The 25,531-nt window shown below is 40.3% G+C and overlaps 1 protein-coding gene across 2 annotated transcripts in view; it reads right to left on the bottom strand.

Annotated features, from left to right (window-relative positions):
• The window catches only part of LOC133537053 (protocadherin-16-like), a 225,014-nt gene that overhangs the window by 31,713 nt on the left and 167,770 nt on the right, over positions 1-25,531 (bottom strand). For both annotated transcript variants that reach the window (XM_061877891.1, XM_061877890.1), the window contains 8 exons: positions 19,448-19,636; positions 18,006-18,237; positions 17,704-17,940; positions 16,453-17,481; positions 15,819-16,006; positions 15,654-15,750; positions 7,147-7,304; positions 1,337-2,183 (listed from right to left, as the gene is read on the bottom strand). In XM_061877891.1, coding sequence (XP_061733875.1) covers positions 1,337-2,183; positions 7,147-7,304; positions 15,654-15,750; positions 15,819-16,006; positions 16,453-17,481; positions 17,704-17,940; positions 18,006-18,237; positions 19,448-19,636 — 2,977 coding nt within the window. The remainder of the gene's footprint in view (positions 1-1,336; positions 2,184-7,146; positions 7,305-15,653; positions 15,751-15,818; positions 16,007-16,452; positions 17,482-17,703; positions 17,941-18,005; positions 18,238-19,447; positions 19,637-25,531) is intronic.

Genomic DNA, 25,531 nt, shown 5'->3' with positions numbered 1-25,531 from the left:
CCATTTCTCGTGCGATCGGAGTTTTTACTATTCGAGGCTGGCGGATTCGTTCGTTAGAAAATTAACGGACGCTAAAAGATCGACCTGCTAGAAACTGTCTTTTGTGCTAAAGTAGCCTAACAGCTCAGATTTAAAAAAGGGTCTGTCCTACAAACAGAGAAATAGTCTTTCCTACAAACAAAGAATAGCGGATCAGCTTGCTAGAAACTGTTTCTCATGTTAAAGTTTGTACTAATCGAGGATAACAGATTGGCTTGCTAAACAGTTAGCAGACGCTAGAAGATCGGCCTGCTAAAAACCGTCTTTTGTGCTAACGGGGGCTAACAGATCAGAGTATTTCCTCCCATCAAAGGATAGCAGATCGGCTTGCTCGAAACAGTTTTTCGGGATAACGGAATTTGTACTAATCGAGGAGAGCAAATATTGGCTTACTGGAAACTGTCTTTCAAGCTAACGGAGGCTAGCAGATTAGATTAGCAAAAGATACCGGATAGTCTTGCCAGAAACTACTTCTAGTGCTCACGGAATTTGTACTAAACATGGAAAGCAGATTGGCTAACTATAAAGTTAACGGATGCTAGAAGATCGGCTTCTTAAGAAACTGGCTTTTGTGCTAACGGTGGCTAACAGATCAGATTAAATTAAATCATATTTCCTACTAACAGAAGATATCGAATCAGCTTGCTAGAAACTGTTTTCCTTTCTAAAGGAGTTTGTATTAATCAAAGCTAGCGGAATGGTTTGCTAAAAAGTTGAAGGACGCTAGAAGATCGGCCTCGGTCTTTTGTGCTAACAGAGGCTAAAAGATGAGGTTATCAAAAGGGTCTTTCCTACCAACGGAGGATAGTGGACAGGCTTGCTAGAAACAGTTTTTAGTACAAACGGTGGCTAGCAGATCAGATCAAACAAAGGATAACGGATTAGCTTGCTAGAAACTGTTTCTCGTGTTAACAAAGTTTGTACTAATCAAGGCTAGCAGATTGGCTTGCTCGACAGTTAACAGACGCTAGAAGATTGGCCTGCTAGAAACCATCTTTTGTGCTAACGGGGGCTAACAGATCAGAGTATTTCTTCCTAACAAAGGATAGCAGATCGGCTTGCGAAAAACAGTTTCTCGTGCTAATAGAGTTAATGTTTTATTCCACCCAGCAATCAAGCGTATTGTTGACGTAAAGTGGAAAATACCCTCATAGCTTAGTTAGCCTCAGCTAACATTTTGGTCAGACATGGTCTGATGTAACCGGAGACAGGTCTTGTTCCAACAGACCGTCATGGATGCTATGACCAACAAGTCACGTTTACCCAACATCCCAATCCTACCTCAAGCAGGACTTACCAGTGTTTGGGTTGAGGCTGAAGGTCCCGCCTGTGTTCCCTGACTGGACCCTGTAGGTCACCCTGCCGTTCTCCCCTCGGTCCGCGTCCCTGGCCATGACGTAGAGCGCCACAAAGCCGACGGGCTGATCCTCCATCACGCTCACCGCCGCCGGCGAGCTGAACACCGGCTCATTGTCGTTCTCGTCCGTCACGTAAATCCTCGCCGTGACCGAACTCCACTGCCTCTCACCGGCGTCCAGGGCAGAGTCCGTTGCCTTTACGACTAGTATGAGGCTGGGGTTGACCTCGTGGTCCAGCTCTTGGTTTAGAGTTAGGACCCCGGTGGTAGCATCAAGGGTGAGTAGGTCGGGTATGTCGGGCCACTGTTGGAGGACGGAGTACCTCAGGTCACTATTGGGCCCACTGCCGTCCTTGTCTGTGGCCTGGAAGGTGTAGACGGACGTGCCCGGCTGGACGCTCTCAGAGATGACGATAGTTACGGGGTCCTCTGGGAACTGAGGGGCGTGGTCATTGCTGTCCTTTACGTTAATGTCAAGACTGATGAGGGTGCTGATGGGCGGGGCCTGAGAGAAGTCGTCCACCTCGATCTGGAGCGTGTAGTGATGGTTTTGCTCATAGTCAAGAGGACGGGCCAGGTAGACGTCTCCGGTTAGGCGATCCACGACAAAAGTGCCGTCCCGGTCCGTCCCCCCCACCACCACGTAGGTCACCTCGCCCCCTGCCGGGTTCTCTCCCCCGTGGAGGCGGACTGAACCGATGACTGAACCCGGCTGGGTCTCTTCCACCGAGTTGAAGGCGACAGAATGTGAGTTGGCCTTTGAAGAGGATTTGTTCAGGCTCAGAACCTGCAATGGAAAACAGGATGTTTTATTTGAGGAATCAAACTTTCTTCCGACAGTCCCTCGTGGCAACTTTCTCCCTTTTTATCTTTTTTTATTTTAAATTTTTTTTCCCCAAATTAGGCTTTGAAGCAGGGGTGTTCAAACTTTTTGACTCGGCGGCCGCCTTGGGCTGAGATAATTTGGAAGCAGATTGCATGTAAATAGGATAAATATTTATATAATATATAATGATGTACCTTTTTTTTTTAAATGGTGTTTGGATGCTAAAAATCTAGCATGCTAACAATACAATGCTAACACGATGACAATAGCATGCTTACGTTAGCAATATTGAAATACCAAAATATACAACACTGATGTGTATACATGCAAAATGAGTGAACAGTACAATGCTAACATGCTAACAATAGCATGCTTACAGTTAGCATTAGTGAAATACCAAAATATATGACACTGAGTTGTATACATGCAAAATGAGCTAACAGTACAATACTAACATGCTAACAGTAGCCTGCTTATAGTTAGCATTAAAAGAATAACAAAATATATTACACTGAGGTGCATACATGCTAAATGAGCTAAACAAGCTAAAAGTACTATCTAGCATGTTAGCAATTGCATGCTTACAGTTAGCCCTAGCGCAATACCAAATTACGCGACACTGAGGTGTATCGTATATCTGTTAAATTAGCTAAACAGCTAGAATTCTAACAATACAATGCCAACATGCTAACTATAGCATGCTTACAGTTAGAATGAGTGAAATATAAACATACATAACACTGAGGTGTATACATGCTAAATGAGCTAAACAAGCTAGCATGCTAATAGTACGATTCTAACATGTTAACAATGGCATGCTTACAGTTAGCATTAGTGAAATACCAAAATATATGACACTGAGGTGTATATCTGTTAAATTAGCTGAACAAGCTAGCATTCTAACAATACTATGCAAACATGCTAACTATTGCATGCTTACAGATACAGTTAGTGAAATAACAATATATATAACACTGAGGTGTATACATGCTAAAAGAGCTAAACAAGCTAACATGCTAATAGTACTACACTAACATGTTAGCAATTGCATGCTGACAGTTAGCATTAGCGCAATACCAAAATATGACACTGAGGTGTATATCTGTTAAATTAGCTAAAAAAAATAGCATTCTAACAATACTATGCATACATGCTAAGAATAGCATGCTTACAGTTAGCATAAGTGAAATACCAAATTATATGACACAGAGGTGTATACCTGCTAAATTAGCTAAAACGCTAACATGCAAAAGTTATCACGCTAAAATAAGTTAAATTTAAAGTACCAATGATTATCACACACACACTAGGTGGGGCGAAATTATTCTCTGCATTTGACCCATCACCCTTGATCACCCCCTGGGAGGTGAGGGGAGCAGAAAAACCGACATCAATCTCTAAAGGATATCACCACATGGGCTCCAGAACACTTCAGAAAACGACTGTCACTAAATACAGTTCGTTGCTACATCTGTAAGTGCACGTTAAAGCTCTACTATGCAAAGCCAAAGCCATTTATCAACAACATCCAGAAACGCTGCCGGCTTCTCTGGGCCCGAGATCATCTAAGATGGACTGATGCAAAGCGGAAAAGTGTTCTGTGGTTACATTTCAAATTGTTTTTGGAAATATTCAACATAGTGTCATACGGATCCAAGGGGAAGCAAACCCTCCGGACTGTTATCACTGCAAAGTTGAAAAGCCAGCATCTGTGATGGTTTGGGGGTGCATTAGTGCCCAAGGCATGGGTAACTTACACATCTGTGAAGGCACCATTAATGCTGAATGGTACATACAGGTTTTGGAACAACATATGTTGTCATCAGGGACGGCGTGGCGCAGTGGAAGAGTGGCTGTGCGCAACCCGAGGGTCACTGGTTCAAATCCCACCTAGAACCAACCTCGTCACGTCCGTTGTGTCCTGAGCAAGACACTTCACCTTTGCTCCCGATGGTTGCTGGTTGGCGCCTTGCATGGCAGCTCCCTCCATCAGTGTGTGAATGTGTGTGTGAATGGGTAAATGTGGAAGTAGTGTCAAAGCGCTTTGAGTACCTTGAAGGTAGAAAAGCGCTGTACAAGTACAACCCATTTATTTATTTATCTAAGTGGCGTCTTTTTCATGGACGCCCCTGCTTATTTTAGCGAGACAATGCCAAGCCACATTCAGCACGTGTTACAACAGCGTGGCTTCGTAAAAAGAGAGTGCGGGTACTTTCCTGGCCCGCCTGCAGTCTAGACCTGTCTCCCATCAAAAATGTGTGGCGCATTATGAAGCGTAAAATAGGACAGCAGAGACCCCGGACTGTTGAACGACTGAAACTCTACATAAAACAAGAGTGGGAAAGAATTCCACTTACAAAGCTTCAACAATTAGTTTCCTCAGTTCCCAAATGTTTATTGAGTGTTGTTAAAAGAAAAGGTGATGTAATACAGTGGTGAACATGCCCTTTCCCAACTACTTTGGCACGTGTTGCAGCCATGAAATTCTAAGTTAATTATTATTTGCAAAAAAAATAAAGTTTATGAGTTTGAACATCAAAAATTTTGTCTTTGTAGTGCATTCAACTGAATATGAGTTGAAAAGGATTTGCAAATCATTGTATTCCGTTTATATTTACATCCAACACAATTTCCCAACTCATATGGAAATGAGGATTGTATATTTGCATCGGTTGATATCGCCTTCGGTAATTAAGAGTTGGACAATATCAGAATATTGGCGAAAAAAGTAATTATCGGACATCTCTAATGCCAACATTAGCATACTAACAGGTAGCACTCGTTAAGTCATAAAATACAAACCCCGTTTCCATATGAGTTGGGAAATTGTGTTAGATGTAAATATAAATGGAATACTATGATTTGCAAATCATTTTCAACCCATATTCAGTTGAATATGCTACAAAGACAACATATTTGATGTTCAAACTCATAAACTTTATTTTTTTTTGCAAATAATAATTAAATTTCATGGCTGCAACACGTGCCAATGTAGTTGGGAAAGGCATGATCACCACTGTGTTACATCACCTTTTCTTTTAACAACACTCAATAAACGTTTGGGAACTGATGAAAGTAATTGTTGAAGCTTTGAAAGTGAAATTCTTTTCCATTCTTATTTTATGTAGAGCTTCATATTTCATAATGCGCCACACATTTACGATGGGAGACAGGTCTGGACTGCAGGCGGGCCAGGAAAGTACCTGCACTCTTTTTTTACGAAGCCACGCTGTTGTAACACTTGTCTTGCTGAAATAAGCAGGGGCGTCCATGATAACGTTGCTTGGATGACAACATATGTTGCTCCAAAACCTGTATGGACCTTTCCACTTTGCATCAGTCCATCTTTGGTGAGCTCGGGCCCAGCCAAGCAGGCGGCGTTTCAGGATATCGTTGATAAATGGGTTTGGCTTTGCATAGCAGAGTTTTAACTTGCACTTAAAGATATAACAACCAACTGTAGTTACTGACAGTAGTTTTATGAAGTGTTCCTGAGCCCATGTGGTGATATCCTTTACACACTGATGTTGTTTTTTTGATGCAATACCGCCCTGAGGGATCAAAAGTCCATAATATCGCTTACGTGCAGTGATTTCTCCAGATTCTCTGAACTTTTTGATGATTTTACGGACCATAGATGGTAAAATCCCTAAATTCCTTGCAATAGCTTGTTGAGAAATGTTGTTCTAAAACTGTTCGACAATTTGCTTACAAATTGGTGACTCTCACCCCATCTTTGTTTGTGAATTACTTAGCATTTCATGGAAGCTGCTTTTATACCCAATCATGGCACCCACTTGTTCCCAATTAGCCTGCACATATGTGGGATGTTCCAAATAAGTGTTTGATGAGCATTCCTCAACTTTATCAGTATTTATTGCCACCTTTCCCAACTTCTTTGTCACGTGTTGCTGGCATCAAATTCTAAAGTTAATGATTATTTGCAAAAAAAAAAAAATGTTTATCAGTTTGAACATCAAATATGTTGTCTTTGTAGCATATTCAACTGAATATGGGTTGAAAATGATTTGAAAATCATTGTATTCCATTTATATTTACATCTAACATAATTTCCCAACTCATATGGAAACGGGGTTTGTAGTTCAGGCGGAGGTTTGTTTGTACCTGAAAAATTTGCAAAAAAGTTAGCATTGTAAAATTAGAATGCTAACGATTGTATAGCGCCTGGCTGCACTTTGGACACCCTGATCTATTACCTGTTTTTTTTCTTCTTTCTTTGTTTGTTTACTTTTTTCCCTACAAAGTGCATTTCATTGGTTTACTTGAACTGAACTGACAAAAATAATCAACCGGAGCGTTTATCGCGTTGAAAGGAATGGGAGGAAAAGGTTGCGTCGCAGAGAAAGACGTCATCGAGTAAAAAAAAAGGGAGCCTGACATGACAACTTATAAATTGCTTCCACATTGGAGAGGGAAAAAAACACCAAAAAAGGGGTATGTGTGTAGATGACAGGCTTAGAAAATAATCCTGCAAAGATGATTAGAGGACATAAATGGACGCATCAGCGGGTTAGCACAACATTGCACTGTTTAATCCAATTATTGAATAATTACGTCTTTCAGTCATGGCTTTGTTTTGTTCCCGGGTTAGGAAAAAAAGGGAGTTATGCATTGTTCATACGGCGAGTCAGTTTTCCTGGAAGCAACACGTTTCTTCCACGGTGTGGAGTTTCTGCAAAATAATAGGCTAAATGGTGTTTTTGTGCTGCCACTCAGCGCAGAAAGGAGGCTACTGTTTCTTTAAAAAAAAAAAAAAAAAAAAGGAGCCGGAGTGGCACAGCTGGCACTCATCACTGGGAGTGTTTGATTCAGGCCCACTTTTCCATTTCGGGGGGTTGGGAGGAGGCTTGTCAGGGTGACACGTCTGAGGGGCCCCCCGGGTGGGTGAGTGGCGAGCACTGACCTGGATGGTGAGGGGGCAGGAGGCGCTCTGAGGCGGCAGTCCTCGGTCCGTGGCCGTCACCGTCACCGCGTACTCGGAACGCTCCGAGTGGACGAGAGGGGACGAAGAGTGGAGCTCGCCGGAGTTGGGGTTCAGAAAGAAGCGCTCGCTCCTCGGACCTGGAAGACACAAGGTCCGAAACCTCATTTACTGCATTTCCGCTTTGAACCCTGCGGCTTGTATAACGGTGCGGCTAATTTATGGCCGATGTTTTGTTTTTGTGTACCCTGCCTTCCGCCCGATTGTAGCTGAGATAGGCACCAGTGACCCCAAAGGTAGTAATAAGGCGTAGAAAATGGATAAGAAAAAAAATGGATGGTTTTGTTTTTCGACAAATAGTCCTCAGACATCCAACAAAAAAAAAGGTGAGTTATTGTTTGTGCGACGCCACCATCTTTTGGACGAGCTCGCTCACCGTGAATTGATTAACGTGGACCCCGTCTTAAACAAGTTGAAAAACTTATTCGGGTGTTACCATTTAGTGGTCAATTGTACGGAATATGTACTGTACTGTGCAATCTACTAATAAAAGGTTCAAACAATCAATCAATGTACAGTGGGGCAAAAAAGTATTTAGTCAGCCACCGATTGTGCAAGTTCTCCCACTTAAAATGATGACAGAGGTCTGTAATTTTCATCATAGGTACACTTACACTGTGAGAGACAGAATGTGAAAAAAAAATGCAGGAATTAACCTTGTAGGAATTTTAAAGAATTTTTTTGTAAATTATGGTGGAAAATAAGTATTTGGTCCTTTCAAACATGACCTGTAACTTCTTCTTTAAAAAGCTCTTCTGTCCTCCACTCGTTACCTGTATTAATGGCACCTGTTTGAACTTGTTATCTGTATAAAAGACACCTGTCCACAGCCTCAAACAGTCAGACTCCAAACTCCACTATGGCCAAGACCAAAGAGCTGTCGAAGGACACCAGGAAAATAATTGTAGACCTGCACCAGACTGGGAAGAGTGAATCTACAATAGGCAAGCAGCTTGGTGTGAAAAAATCAACTGTGGGAGCAATTATCAGAAAATGGAAGACGTACAAGAGCACTGATAATCTCCTTCGATCTGGGGCTCCACGTAAGATCTCGTCCCGTGGGGTCAAAATGATCATGAGAACGGTGAGCAAAAATCCCAGAACCACACAGGGGGACCTGGTGAATGACCTGCAGAGAGCTGGGACCAAAGTAACAAAGGTTACCATCAGTAACACACTACGCCGACAGGGAATCAAATCTTGCAGTGCCAGACGTGTCCCCCTGCTTAAGCCACTGCATGTCCAGGCCCATCTGAAGTTTGCCAGAGAGCACATGGATGATACAGCAGAGGATTGGGAGAATGTCATGTGGTCAGATGAAACCAAAATGGAACTTTTTGGTATACACTCAACTCGTCGTGTTTGGAGGAAGAAGAATACTGAGTTGCATCCCAAGAACACCATACCTACTGTGAAGCATCGAGGTGGAAACATCAAGCTTTAGGGCTGTTTTTCTGCTAAGGGGACAGGACGACTGATCCGTGTTAAGGAAAGAATGAATGGGGCCATGTATCGTGAGATTTTGAGCCAAAACCTCCTTCCATCAGTGAGAGCTTTGAAGATGAAACGTGGCTGGGTCTTCCAGCATGACAATGATCCCAAACACACCGCCCGGGCAATGAAGGAGTGGCTCCGTAAGAAGCATTTGAAAGTCCTGGAGTGGCCTAGCCAGTCTCCAGACCTCAACCCCATAGAAAATCTGTGGAGGGAGTTGAAAGTCCGTGTTGCTCGGCGACAGCCCTAAAACATCGCTGCTCTCGAGAAGATCTGCATAGAGGAATGGACCAAAATACCAGCTACTGTGTGCGCAAACCTGGTAAAGACCTACAGTCCTCAACCCCATAGAAAATCTGTGGAGGGAGTTGAAAGTCCGTGTTGCTCGGAAACAGCCCCAAATCATCGCTGCTCTCGAGACGATCTGCATAGAGGAATGGGCCAAAATACCAGCTACTGTGTGTGCAAACCTGGTAAAGACCTATAGTAATCATTTGACCTCTGTTATTGCCAACAAAGATTATATTACAAAGTATGGAGTTGAATTTTTGTTATTGACCACATACTTATTTTCCACCATAATTTACAAATAAATTCTTTAAAATTCCTACAATGTGAATTCCTGGATTTTTTTGTCACATTCTGTCTCTCACAGTTGAAGTGTACCTATGGTGAAAATTACAGACCTCTGTCATCACTCTAAGTGGGAGAACTTGCACAATCGGTGGCTGACTAAATACTTTTATGCCCAACTGTACTTCCTGTTTCGTTCCTCGAACCGGAAGTATTCATTCGTAGCGTTCCTACTCGTATGGAATCTTCGTTCGTCACTCCAAGCAACGGTTGTAAGTTTTACAATATAACTAAAACGATTCTTACTTGCTAAACCGAGCGTGATGTCTGTAAAAGTGTTTCCATGCATATACACTTAAAAAAATATATATATTTTTTAATATATATATTAAATGGTTTAAAGATTTAAACCATTTATCATCACCAACATATTTTAAATGGGATGGAGTGGATTTGTATACGATTATATATGCATGCTATATCGTAATATAATTGTTGGAATAATTGTATCAAAGTTATCACAAAAACTTTGTGTTGAAATGAGTTCCCAGCGAGAAGACCAAAAGCTGTCTTTGAACCTACCTAGAAGCAGGCTTGTAAAACTCCACTGTGTAGGGGGGAAGCAACATGAAGGTGTTCTGTTTTCTTTCAGGTATTGTAATCAACAGAAAGATATTGTTTTAACCCAAGGACTACAAAGCAGAGAGAAGGCAAGGATCTGCCCAAGTTCTAGACACTGCTTTTTTGAACTCTTATACGAACCTCTTTATTGCGGCGGTATAGATCGGTTGGTAGAGTGGCCGTGCCAGCAACTTGAGGGTTACAGGTTCAATTCCCACTTCCGCTATCCTAGTCACTGCCGTTGTGTTCTTGGGCAAGACACTTTACCCACCTGCTCCCAGTGCCACCCACACTGGTTTAAATGTAACTTAGATATTGGGTTTCACTATGTAAAGCGCTTTGAGTCACTAGAGAAAAGCGCTGTATAAATATAATTCACTTCACTTCACTTCCCTATTGAACTCTTTTACGAACATTTCTTTGAACTGTGTTACGACCTTTTCTGTGAAGTGTTTACGACCTTTTATTTTGAATAATAAATTAAAATAACATAACATAAGGTAACTGTTCTGTAACCAAAGGCAAGGGTGTTTACGACCCATGTCCCTTTGGAAGCAGCTGTTGCCATGTGGTCAGGGAAAGTCCAAAAAAGGAGGAGGCGTACAATCTTTGTCCAGAGCGTGCTGGGGACTGTACAAGAGTACAAACCAGACGTTTCTCCTCAAATTGAGCTAAAATGAATTTTGTCTCTGTTTAATTCTTTGCCTCGTGTCTTGTTTAATAGATGTAATCAGTGTTTAAACCTGACAGTAATCAAGCTAGCATCGATAGCCTTAGCGATACGCTAACATGTTTACATTTTGTGTTTAAATTTAACATTTGTTTGCACAAAGAAACAGGTTAAGTTGTTTTAGCTAAAATAAGTCAACAGATTGTAGCTAGTCCTCGTTAGTTAGCTAGTAATAATTCTAAAGAAACAAGTTGTGAATAAAAAAAATGTCTTATTACATTTTTTAGGTGGGCAAGGAAACAAGTTAAGTTGTTTTAGCTACAATAAGGCAACAGATTGTAGCTAGTCCTCATTAGCTAGCTAGTAATAATTCTAAAGAGACAGATTAAGTTGTTGTGAATAATCATTGTTTCTACATTAAGTTTTTAGATGGGCAAGGAAACAAGTTAAGTAGTTTTAGCTACAATAAGTCAACAGATTGTAGCTAGTCCCCGTTAGCTAGCTGGTAATAATTCTAAAGAAACAGGTTGAGTTGTTGTGTATAATAGTTTTTTCTACATTAAGTTTTTGGATGGGCAAGGAAACAAGTTAAGTAGTTTGACCTACAATAAGTCCACAGAGTGTAGCTAGTCCTTGTTAACTAGCTAGTAATAATTCTAAAGAAACATGTTAAGTTGTTGTGTATAATAATTTTTCTACATTAAGTTTTTAGATGGGCAAGGAAACAAGTTAAGTTGTTTTAGCTACAATAAGTGAACAGATTGTAGCTAGTCCTCGTTAAGTTGTTGTGACTAAACATTTTTTTTTTAATCCGTTTTTAAATGGGCAAGGAAACAAGTTGTTTTAGCTACAATAAGTGAACAGATTGTAGCTAGTCCTCGTTAGCTAGCTAGTAATAATTCTAAAGAAACAGGTTAGGTTGTTGTGAATAAACATTTTTTTTCTAAATTCAGTTTTTAAATGGGCAATGAAACAAGTTAAGTTGTTTTATCTACAATACGACCACAGATTGTAGCTAGTCCTTGTTAGCTAGTAATAATTCTAAAGAAACAGGTTAAGTTGTTGTGAATAAACATTTTTTTCTAAAATCCGTTTTTAAATGGGCAAGGAAACAAGTTAAGTTGTTTTAGCTACAATAAGTCAACAGATTGTAGCTAGTCCTCATTAGCTAGCTAGTAATAATTCTAAAGAAACAGGTTAAGTTGTTGTGTATAATAATTTTTCTACATTAAGTTTTTAGATGGGCAAGGAAACAAGTTAAGTTGTTTTAGCTACAATAAGTGAACAGATTGTAGCTAGTCCTCGTTAGCTAACCAGTAATATTTCTAAAGAAACAGGTTAAGTTGTTGTGAATAATCATTGTTTCTACATTAAGTTTTTAGATGGGCAAGGAAACAAGTTAAGTAGTTTTAGCTACAATAAGTCAACAGATTGTAGTTAGTCCTCGTTAGCTAGCTAGTAAGAATTCTAAAGAAACAGGTTAAGTTGTTGTGTATAATAATTTTTCTACATTAAGTTTTTAGATGGGCAAGGAAACAAGTTAAGTTGTTTTAGCTACAATAAGTGAACAGATTGTAGCTAGTCCTCGTTAGCTAACCAGTAATATTTCTAAAGAAACAGGTTAAGTTGTTGTGAATAATCATTGTTCCTACATTAAGTTTTTAGATGGGCAAGGAAACAAGTTAAGTAGTTTGACCTACAATAAGTCCACAGAGTGTAGCTAGTCCTTGTTAACTAGCTAGTAATAATTCTAAAGAAACATGTTAAGTTGTTGTGTATAATAATTTTTCTACATTAAGTTTTTAGATGGGCAAGGAAACAAGTTAAGTTGTTTTAGCTACAATAAGTGAACAGATTGTAGCTAGTCCTCGTTAAGTTGTTGTGACTAAACATTTTTTTTTTAATCCGTTTTTAAATGGGCAAGGAAACAAGTTGTTTTAGCTACAATAAGTGAACAGATTGTAGCTAGTCCTCGTTAGCTAGCTAGTAATAATTCTAAAGAAACAGGTTAGGTTGTTGTGAATAAACATTTTTTTTCTAAATTCAGTTTTTAAATGGGCAATGAAACAAGTTAAGTTGTTTTATCTACAATACGACCACAGATTGTAGCTAGTCCTTGTTAGCTAGTAATAATTCTAAAGAAACAGGTTAAGTTGTTGTGAATAAACATTTTTTTCTAAAATCCGTTTTTAAATGGGCAAGGAAACAAGTTAAGTTGTTTTAGCTACAATAAGTCAACAGATTGTAGCTAGTCCTCATTAGCTAGCTAGTAATAATTCTAAAGAAACAGGTTAAGTTGTTGTGTATAATAATTTTTCTACATTAAGTTTTTAGATGGGCAAGGAAACAAGTTAAGTTGTTTTAGCTACAATAAGTGAACAGATTGTAGCTAGTCCTCGTTAGCTAACCAGTAATATTTCTAAAGAAACAGGTTAAGTTGTTGTGAATAATCATTGTTTCTACATTAAGTTTTTAGATGGGCAAGGAAACAAGTTAAGTAGTTTTAGCTACAATAAGTCAACAGATTGTAGTTAGTCCTCGTTAGCTAGCTAGTAAGAATTCTAAAGAAACAGGTTAAGTTGTTGTGTATAATAATTTTTCTACATTAAGTTTTTAGATGGGCAAGGAAACAAGTTAAGTTGTTTTAGCTACAATAAGTGAACAGATTGTAGCTAGTCCTCGTTAGCTAACCAGTAATATTTCTAAAGAAACAGGTTAAGTTGTTGTGAATAATCATTGTTCCTACATTAAGTTTTTAGATGGGCAAGGAAACAAGTTAAGTAGTTTTAGCTACAATAAGTCAACAGATTGTAGCTAGTCCTTGTTAGCTAGCTAGTAATAATTCTAAAGAAACAGGTTAAGTTGTTGTGACTAAACATTTTTTTCTAAAATCCGTTTTTAAATGGGCAAGGAAACAAGTTCAGTTATTTTAGCTACAATAAATGAACAGATCGTAGATAGTCCTTGTTAGCTAGCTAGTAATAATTCTAAAGAAACAGGTTAAGTTGTTGTGAATAAACATTTTTTTTCTAAATTCAGTTTTTAGATGGGCAAGGAAACAAGTTAAGTAGTTTTAGCTACAATAAGTCAACAGATTGTAGCTAGTCCCCGTTAGCTAGCTGGTAATAATTCTAAAGAAACAGGTTAAGTTGTTGTGTATAATAGTTTTTTCTACATTAAGTTTTTAGATGGGCAAGGAAACAAGTTAAGTAGTTTTACCTACAATAAGTCCACAGAGTGTAGCTAGTCCTTGTTAACTAGCTAGTAATAATTCTAAAGAAACAGGTTAAGTTGTTGTGTATAATAATTTTTCTACATTAAGTTTTTAGATGGGCAAGGAAACAAGTTAAGTTGTTTTAGCTACAATAAGTGAACAGATTGTAGCTAGTCCTCGTTAAGTTGTTGTGACTAAACATTTTTTTTTAATCCGTTTTTAAATGGGCAAGGAAACAAGTTGTTTTAGCTACAATAAGTGAACAGATTGTAGCTAGTCCTCGTTAGCTAGCTAGTAATAATTCTAAAGAAACAGGTTAGGTTGTTGTGAATAATTTTTTTCTTCTAAATTCAGTTTTTAAATGGGCAATGAAACAAGTTAAGTTGTTTTATCTACAATACGACCACAGATTGTAGCTAGTCCTTGTTAGCTAGTAATAATTCTAAAGAAACAGGTTAAGTTGTTGTGAATAAACATTTTTTTCTAAAATCCGTTTTTAAATGGGCAAGGAAACAAGTTAAGTTGTTTTAGCTACAATAAGTCAACAGATTGTAGCTAGTCCTCATTAGCTAGCTAGTAATAATTCTAAAGAAACAGGTTAAGTTGTTGTGTATAATAATTTTTCTACATTAAGTTTTTAGATGGGCAAGGAAACAAGTTAAGTTGTTTTAGCTACAATAAGTGAACAGATTGTAGCTAGTCCTCGTTAGCTAACCAGTAATATTTCTAAAGAAACAGGTTAAGTTGTTGTGAATAATCATTGTTTCTACATTAAGTTTTTAGATGGGCAAGGAAACAAGTTAAGTAGTTTTAGCTACAATAAGTCAACAGATTGTAGTTAGTCCTCGTTAGCTAGCTAGTAAGAATTCTAAAGAAACAGGTTAAGTTGTTGTGTATAATAATTTTTCTACATTAAGTTTTTAGATGGGCAAGGAAACAAGTTAAGTTGTTTTAGCTACAATAAGTGAACAGATTGTAGCTAGTCCTCGTTAGCTAACCAGTAATATTTCTAAAGAAACAGGTTAAGTTGTTGTGAATAATCATTGTTCCTACATTAAGTTTTTAGATGGGCAAGGAAACAAGTTAAGTAGTTTTAGCTACAATAAGTCAACAGATTGTAGCTAGTCCTTGTTAGCTAGCTAGTAATAATTCTAAAGAAACAGGTTAAGTTGTTGTGACTAAACATTTTTTTCTAAAATCCGTTTTTAAATGGGCAAGGAAACAAGTTCAGTTATTTTAGCTACAATAAATGAACAGATCGTAGATAGTCCTTGTTAGCTAGCTAGTAATAATTCTAAAGAAACAGGTTAAGTTGTTGTGAATAAACATTTTTTTTCTAAATTCAGTTTTTAAATGGGCAAGGAAACAAGTCATGTTGTTTTGGCTACAATAAGTCAACAGATTGTAGCTAGTTCTCGTTAGCTAGCTAGTAATAATTCTAAAGAAACAGGGTAAGTTGTTGTGACAATTTTTTTTTCTAAATTCACTTTTTAAAAGGGCAAGGAAACAAGTTGTTTTAGCTACATTAGGTCAACAAATAAAAGCTAGTTCTAGTTAGATAGCTACTTGAGGACATGTGTGAATAAAATATATTTTAAATTCAGTCTTTAAGAGGGCAAGGAAACTGGGGGAGATGTTTTAGCTAAATTAAGTCAACAGCTGCTAGCTAGTCATAGTTATCTAGCTAGCTAGTAATAATGTTTAGGAAGAAAACAAGGACATGTGAAAGAAGAACATCTTCAAAATTCTGTTTTTAAGTGGGCAATAAGAAAGGTGGAGTTGTTTTAGCTCCATTAAGTCACTTGTTGCATGTTTAGCATGGATGCTAAACTCGTAATTTCCTACTAGATATCATACCTGACAAAGCGTAGACAACTGTGGCATTCTCTCCTTCATCGGGGTCTTTGGCTTGTATGGTACCCAGAAGAACCCCAGAGTCCTGACTCTCTGACACCTGTTGATGAGAAAAACAAATATTGAGTGATGAACCATGTGTCGTTTTTTGGGGTCTCGTAGAGTCACCTGGAAGATCATCTTTTTCCCAGGCTGACTGTGGGTAAATATCGGAGCGTTGTCGTTGTCATCCAGGACACTTATGAAGACGGTGCCGGTGGCGCTGCGGGCGGGCGAGCCTCCGTCTTGAACGACCAGCGCCAGCTCGTAGCTGGACTGCTGCTCCCGGTCCAGAGAGGCCTTGGTGCTCATCTCGCCTGGAGCAGAGGAGCGGCGTCATGGCGGGCGATTGTACAGGCAAGGACAGTGACGTGGGCTTTTATGCGCGTCTGCAAGCGCGATATGTATTGCAAGCTCGGCAGATTTTGCCAAGACTTGCAAGGCTGCCAAAAGATCACAAATCAGCGAACATGTCTCCTCCCACGGTCTAACAGAGTCAGCAGGCCAATTAGGCACAACGCCATGCTGAGCTGTTGCTACCGTCTGAATTATTTATCACGGTAAGGGAGATGTTATTTTAACTATTTTTTTACTCTATGTAATTGAAATGTACAGTGGGGGAAATGTGTCACGGTAAATACCAAACTGAAACATTTGAACCTTGGCTTCAGAATTTGGAACAAGAACACTCCCGGTTGATTTGTCCAGTAAGCCACGAAGCTACGCAGAAATTGACCGATCAAAAACCCTTCTCATGACCAACCTGTGTGTGAGTTTATGTGGAAGTTGCGGTCGGGGTGCAGCAGGCGGTATCCAAGGCGTCCATTGGGGCCGCTGTCCCGATCGGTCGCCAACACGTGACCGAAGCCCGTCCCAGCCGGCAGGTTTTCTTTCACTGCCATGAATATCCGCGCCTGCGTGAGACGTGGAGAGTTATCGTTCTCGTCTGTCACGGATATCCGCACCGTGGCGCTGCCGGTCCTTTTCAGCTGTCCCTGGCCCGCAGTGGCCAGCACTGTTAAGAGATACATGTCCTTGACTTCTCGGTCCAGGGCACTCTTCACAAAGAGCCAGCCGCTGTCTGCAGCAATGCCGAAGCCGGCGGCATCGCCGTCCGGGCGCAGGTGGTAGGAAAGAGGGCTGAAGTAACCGGAGCCGGATGTTTCTCTGTTCAGAGCCCGGACCCGCAGAAAGCGTGTATTTATTGGAGTGCCTTCTTTTAGTTCCACTCGGTAGCTGAGAGTATCAAACATAGGCCCTTGGTCGTTCTCTGCTTGAACATGAACCACAAGCATGAATGTGGCACTCAGCTGAGGCACTCCGTTGTCTTTGGCAATCACTTGGAGATCAAAGCGGGGAATACTTTCATAATTGAGGACCCCTACCAGTCGTACCTCCCCACTGCTGCGTTCTATGCTAAAGGTCCTCTGGACACCGACCGGAGAGGACAGGTCAAAGGACAGCTGGCCGTTAGCTCCAGCGTCCCTGTCCTCAGCTTGTATGCGACACACGACAGTTCCCATTTCAGTTTGCTCTGGAAGCAGCAGGGACTCGGAGGAGGAGGGAAGAAACACCGGCGGGTTGTCATTGACGTCCTCGATGGTGATGCGCACGCGAGTCTGACCAAAGGCTGGGGGGTTACCGGTGCGGACTTGCACTTCCAAGTCGAGAGACGACTGGGTTTCGTGATCCAAGGATAGACTGGAGCGCAGTGTACCGGTGTCAGGATCCACTGTGAAGTACCCTGTGGGGTCCCCGGAGCTGATTGTGTAGGCAAAATCTCTCGAAGAGCCTGTAACGAGACACAAACCAGAGGCGAGTCATCATCACCCAGGAGGCTGCGGAGAAAGCACTTAGGCATGCTCCAAAGAGGCCATTTATCAAATTAATGGGTAGACTTATAAACATTTAGCATTTGACTCTATAAAAACATTTGTAGAGTGGAATTTTGGATTGATGTACATTTACAGGTAAGCATGTGTAAAGCTGGTTGACAGGTGGTTCTGGACCATACCTGTCTTACTTTTAGCCCGAACGGTACCCACGACCGTGCCCTGCAAAACGTCCTCGGAAACTGTGAAGTAGTACTGCGCTTGTTCGAAGGCAGGGGCCGCCACCAGACCTGCCACCACGCTGATGTTGACCTTGGCATGGACCAGGGCGACCAGACCTCCGCCGTCCTGGGCTGAGATTACCATCGGTATGACCGTGTTGGCCTTGCCGTGGACGGGCCGGGAAAGAGAGATCACACCTGCACAAACAAAAGCGTATTATTTTGAAATCTACACGTTTATAAAACGAAGACCGTGCACCAACCTGTGTCTTTGTTGAGAGTGAAGTAGGGAGAGGAGCCCCCATGTACGGTTTTGTAGGTAATCCTGCCATTTTCCCCCGAGTCCGGGTCTTGGGCCGTGACTCGGACCACAGAAGTCCCGGGAGCGCTTTGGGAGCTCAGACTGACAGCGTAGCTCAGCGGGTAAAAGGCGGGTCTATTATCGTTAACGTCCATCACGTCTACCTTCACGTAGGCCAGCGTGCTCAGTCCGCCCTGTCCGGGGAACAAGAAGCTCTCTTGTCATTTCATTCCGTCACTTCGGATAAATCAGAAGTAGAGCTTATTAATGGCGCAGGGAAATACAATTCAATGCAGAGTGACCTCTGAGACTAAACCCAGCGGGTCCGATTGATAGCCTCCCGTGGGGGAGGCCAACCCAGGGCGAAAGGTCTTTCCTCGGTCTGTTTCATTGGCTTTTCATTTGCGGGGAATACAATGCAGCCGTTTAATTTGGACCAGGTGGCAAAAACAAAGGAGGCGGCCAATAAAATACCACTGCCTGACAGGAGAGGCAGTTTTTTCCCCCCGGTCTAATGGCTTTAACATTGCCATCATTTTCTTTCATTTCTCAGCTTGTATTTTCATAGGAATATTTCGACCAGTCGCTTCACACTCGGCTGGGATGAGAATCAGCACCTCCAAGTCCCAGTCCATGGTTCTCGCCCAAAGAAGGGTGGAATGCCTTCTCTGGGTTGAGGAGGAGACCCTGCCCCAAGTGTAGGAGTTCAAATACCTAGGAGTTTTGTTCACGAGTGAGGGAAGAGTGGATCGTGAGATCGACAGGTGGACCAGTGCGGCGTCTTCAGTAATGTGGATGCTGTATCGAGCCGTTGTGGTAAAGAAGGAGCTGAGCCGGAAGGCAAAGCTCTCAATTTACTGGTCGATCCCCATCCTCACCTATGGTCATGAGATTTGGGTCATGACCGAAAGGATAAGATCACGGGTACAAGCGGCCGAAATGAGTTTCCTCCGCCGGGTGGCGGGGCTCTCCCTTAGAGATAGGGTGAGAAGCTGTGCCATTCGGGAGGAGCTCAAAGTAAAGCCGCTGTTCCTCCCCACATCGAGAGGAGCCAGATGAGGTGGTCCGGGCATCTGGTCAGGATGCCACCCGAGTGCCTCCCTGGGGAGGTGTTTCGGGCACGTCCGACCGGTAGGAGGCCACGGGGAAGTCCCAGGACACGTTGGGAAGACGGTGTCTCCCGACTGGCCTGGGAACGCCTCGGGATTCCCCGGGAACAGCTGGAGGAAATGGCTGGGGAGAGGAGAGTCTGGGCTTCTCTCCTTAGGCTGCTGCCCCCTGGACCCGACCTCGGTAAGCGGAAGAAGATGGATGGATGGATATTTCGACCAGGTCTATGGACTAAGGTCGGGGATGCAAGCTTTATTAGCGTAAAGTACTGTTTCTGTAAAGACCAAGGCTCACCCCATCCACCGCAGTGACCGTGAAGTCGTAGCTGCTCTGGCCCAGGTCTCGATCCAGCGCGGCACGGGTGCAGACGACTCCGGTCTCCTTGTCGATGGTGAACCGAGCGCTAACAGCGCTGTTGAGGCCCGAGCCCAGGGAGTAGCTGATGGAGCCGAAAGAGCCGCCATCTGCGTCCGTCGCCGTCACCTGAGAAGAAGAGAGCACGGTGTGGTTGAACGGCGGCACTTTCATGGTTGACAGTCAAGCGCGGGGTGAATTAGTCAGACAAGACCATGGGCGCAGGTGCCGTTTGAAAGCATCTTTGGATTCTGTTTGATCCACATCTCTGGCAGGATGTGGGCTCGCAGGGAATGAAGGACGCCAACACGGAGAACTGCCTGCTGGAGGGACTGGCGTCCGTCTCCAAAGGACGGTGCCGGCGGTATACCACACAGTTCGCTTCTTCGCCGTGGCGCATTATACCCTGTAATGTCCCGCTCGCTTGTGGTGTGGCTTTAATAAGAGCCCGCCGTCCGCACAGGGCGGGAAGTGCTGGCGTCGTAAAAAAATAAATAAGGAGCTTACGAGTCGTCCGCCACGCAGTCCTTGACTACAGGATCAGAGCCCTGGAGACATATAATTGTTTGTCGTGGGTACTGGAACTGTTGGACTATGACTCAGTTTTTCAATTTCACCATTGAGAAGGTTTTATTTGTTTGGGTGTTTCAATACGCAAACAATCTCCATAAATCTCTCAGTGTACAATCAGCGTGGATCCCAAGGACCAAACGTAATCCCAGGAACACGTGTTAGATACATTTTAACAATAGAGAACACAACATTTTATACTCAGGACCTAGGTAACGGTACCAAAACGTATCTCGACACTTTTTGAAACTTTTCTAAATAAGGGGGACCACAAAAAAAAGTCAACATTAATAATTTACTTGTTCATTTCCTGTTAATATCTGCTCACTTCCTGTTTAAACATGTTATACTTAGACTTCTGTTCAAATGTAATAATTACTTATTCTCCTCATTACTTTTGGATGATACCACAAGTTTAGGTATCGATCCGATACCTAAAAAAAAAAAAAATAAGCCACCGGGAACTGATTTTTATTGGTTTTAACCCTTCTGAAATTGTGATAATGTTCCCCTTTAAGAACCACTGGTCTAGATTGTGTGCTATTGTGGGCTTAGCTGTTGTGTAGCTGCTAGCTCCTAGTAGTCTATGCAGCCTAAAATGTTTCACTTTTGTAAATGACTTTAGTAAAATAGAAGACACTGTGTGCTTGTTGGAGGACATTTAGAATGGAAAAAAAACCATAAAAGTGACAAAACACCCGAGATGACATCAAGAAAAACAAAGTTTGCCATCCAATGCCAACTTTCTTTCCTCACAAGTGCTGTTTGTGCGAGTGAAATTGCCGAATCACTGATTTGAGGCGAGGGCGGGGGGGGGGGGGGGGGGGGGAGGATTTGCGAGGGCGAGCGGTGTGTGTGGGAGTGAGAAATAATAAAGCCCACGCACAGAGCCAAGGGAGGCGACTCCAGAAAGTCAAGAAGTAATGAAAGTACATCAGGGGTGTCTAAAGTGTCCATTTGTAAAAATAGTATGACAAAAAAACACCAACAAGTGGAATTAAAGAGTGGCAATGCTGACTCTAAACACACAAAGCTGATTTTTTTCCTCCTATAAAACTGGCATTGCTCAAAAAATGTTAATGAATCAAAATCAATGTGATTAATTTTAAACCTACTGTAAGAAAGAAAGGGATACATATGGCCCCATTCATTGCTGTTTACCTGACACATGAAACGTGAAAAATTGGGGCGTGAGGGGGGTGCACTTTAGCGCTGAATAGCTTAAAATGTGTTTCGGGGCAATTCCAACATTGACCACAGCGTCCGTTGCTGTGTAGAGTGGCACTTTCCATCATTTTCAGCAGACTGCATTGCAAAATTAAAAGTTTTAATCAATCAATCAATCAATCAAAGCGTAACATACACAATGGACATTATTTATGAAACACACACAAAGGACGTTATTTAACACACAAAGGACATTATTTACTGTATGTAACACACAATGGACATTGTGTAACGTACACAATGGACATTATTTATGTAACACACACAATGGAGGTTATGCAACATACACAATGGACATTATTTATGTAACACACGCAATGGGCATTATTTATGTAACATACACAAGGGACATTATTTATGTAACACACACACAATGGACATTAAGTAACATACACAATAGACATTACGTAACACACACAACAGACATTTATGTGAGACACACAATGGACGTTATTCATGTAACACACACAATGGACATATTTTTGTTGCACACACACTGGACATTATTTGTGTAACAAACACAAAGGACATTACTGTATGTAACATACACAATGGAAATTATTTATGTAACACACAATGGACGTTATGTAACATACACAATGGACATTATTTATGTAACACACACAGTGGAGGTTATAGACACTATTTATGTAACACACACTGGACGTTATGTAACATACACAATGTACATTATTTATGTAACACACACAATGGAGGTTATGTAACACACACGATGGAGGTTATGTAACACACAATGGACGTTATTTATGTAACACACAAAATGGACATTATTTTTGTTACACACACAATGGACATTATTTGTGGAACACACACAAAGGACATTACTGTATGTAACACACAAAATGGAAATAATTTATGTAACACACAATGGACGTTATGTAACATTCGAAATGGACATTATTTATGTAACACACACAGTGGAGGTTATAGACACTATTTATGTAACACACACTGGACGTTATGTAACATACACAATGTACATTATTTATGTAACACACACAATGGAGGTTATGTAACACACAAAATGGACGTTATTTTTGTTACACACACAATGGACATTATTTGTGGAACACACACAAAGGACATTACTGTATGTAACACACACAATGGAAATAATTTATGTAACACACAATGGACGTTATGTAACATTCGAAATGGACATTATTTATGTAACACACACAGTGGAGGTTATAAACACTATTTATGTAACACACACTGGACGTTATGTAACATACACAATGTGCATTATTTATGTAACACACACAACGGAGGTTATGTAACACACACAATGGAGGTTATGTAACACACAATGGACGTTATTTATGTAACACACAAAATGGACATTATTTTTGTTACACACACAATGGACATTATTTATGGAACACACACAAAGGACATTACTGTATGTAACATACACAATGGAAATAGTTTATGTAACACACAATGGACGTTATGTAACATTCGAAATGGACATTATGTAACACACACAGTGGAGGTTATAGACACTATTTATGTAACACACACTAGACGTTATGTAACATACACAATGTACATTATTTATGTAACACACACACGATGGAGGTTATGTAACACACAATGGACGTTATTTATGTAACACACAAAATTGACATTATTTTTGTTACACACACAATGGACATTATTTGTGGAACACACACAAAGGACATTACTGTATGTAACACACACAATGGAAATAATTTATGTAACACACAATAGACGTTATGTAACATTCAAAATGGACATTTATGTAACACACACAGTGGAGGTTATAGACACTATTTATGTAACACACAATGGACGTTATGCAACATACACAATGTACATTATTTATGTAACACAAACAATGGAGGTTATGTAACATACACATTGGACATTATTTACATAACACACACAATGGACGTTATTTATGTAACACACACAATGGACATTATTTTTGTTACACACACAATGGACATTACGTAACATACACAATGGAAATTATTTATGTAACACGCAATGGACGTTATGTAACATACACAATGGACATTATTTATGTAACACACACAGTGGAGGTTATATAACATACACAATGGACATTATTTATGTAACACACACAATGGAGGTTATTTAACACACACAATGGACGCTATTCATGTAACACAAACAATGGACATTATTTATGTAACGCACAGTGGACGTTATGCAACACACACAATGGACATTATTTATGTAACACACACAAAGGACATTATTTATGTAACACACACAATGGACGTTAAGCAATGTGTATATTTTCCGTCTTACAAACCTAAACAAAGTAAGATTTATGAAAAAAAAAAAAAAATTAAGAAGAAAAAAAATATTCAAAAGATGGTACATAAATCATCAACAAAACTTTCTGTTTCTTCATGCTGTTAACTATCTGTCTAGCCATTCACGCTGGAATCAAGTAGTGAGGGCAAGGTTAATGAATGTGTGTTTACTTTGTAAATAAGTAAATGCAGTTTCAAAGGAAGGCACTTTCTAAATAAACATCCAACATGTGATGTCTGGGCCCTTGAGGCTGTGGCCCTCTTCATTATGTAGTTGAATATAGCACTGATCTCGAGAACAAAGCATTGAAAGTAAAAACAAAATAAAAAATAATGACTGACTTATTTTTAACACTTTTATTTTCTTTTTGAAACTGCCATTGCTAAAAAAATAATAATGAATCAAAATCAATGTTGTTATGTGTTATTGACCTATTAAAAGCTACAATTACTTCACATAAAATATTTCAATTTGATATATTTTTGGGGGGGAAACGTTATAAAAAACTGGGTTTGTCTTTAACAAAAAAAACTTTAAATATATTTTTAAATATTAAAACTTAAAATATAAGTTTTGACATTTTTCTTTTTGACTTATTTCAAACTTTTTTTTTAGACTGAGACAATTCCGGGAGGATCCAAGGACAACACTTGAGGGGTGCCCGGAAGGTTAAAAAATTAATTAATATATATAAATATATATATATATATATATATATATATATATATTGACATGGTTTTTGAAAATGAAACCATCAAAAAGGGTTCCGCATGACCCCTGCACTGCAGCCACTGAAACGCAACACAGTGGAAATATTCCCTTTCTTCTCTCACCCACACTCAGCACATAAAGAAGCCCATACAAGTTTCTTCTTTCTGGCAAGAAATGGGGAAATAGAGGAGGAAAAGTCGGAGGGAGTGTCAAACTTCAACTGCAAAGTGCTTTGTGAGGAAGTTACCAGCGCCAGGTATGTAAGCGCTCGGTAGTTTCGCTGGGAATGGACTCTCAAATAACAATTTGCATATAGTGCCAAGCTGGTCTGGAGGGCCCAAAGCTAGCGTCTCACGCGGGGCCCCGGAGGCATCCGTAGCAGACGACACGAGGCCGCGTGCGAATGAAAAACTGGAGACGGGGGAAAAAAGGAGCCAAGCCACAAACCGCCAAGCCAAGGGGGCCCGAGGAGAGCCCGATAAAACACGGTCACTGGCTGGAAGACAAGCGTCGTAAAAGTCGGGAGAAGGAAAATGAAAAAAGGCTGCGATGTCACGACAAGATCTGTCACCTCAAACGTCTGCCGCAAAGATTTGTTTCCTTTCTCACTGACGGGGGAACCTTTAAGGTCACACAGCTATGATAAACACCTAAGAAATACATACATACATATGCGTGTATATATATATATATATATATATATATATATATATATATATATATATATATATATATATACATATACATACATATATACATACATATGCATATATACATATATACATGCATATGTATATATACATATGCATATACATACGTATATAAATATACATACATATTAACACACATATACATACATACATATATACACATATACATATACGCATACATACACATATACATGTATATATACTGTATACACAAATAAATACACACGCATATATATATATACATACATACATATGTATATACATATTTAAATACATACACACATACATATATATGTCTATAAATACATTAACATACATTCATATATATATATATATATATATATATATATATATATACATATATATATACACACATATACATAAATATGTATATATGTATACGTACACACATATACATACACCCATATACATATATGCATATACATATTCAAATATATACACGCATACATACATA

The sequence above is a fragment of the Nerophis ophidion genome, linkage group LG18 (assembly GCF_033978795.1).
Source record: "Nerophis ophidion isolate RoL-2023_Sa linkage group LG18, RoL_Noph_v1.0, whole genome shotgun sequence".
Classification (NCBI taxonomy): Eukaryota; Metazoa; Chordata; class Actinopteri; order Syngnathiformes; family Syngnathidae; genus Nerophis; species Nerophis ophidion.
The sequence above is the reverse complement of the archived record's forward strand: the minus strand, read 5'-3'. Positions and strand labels throughout refer to the sequence as shown.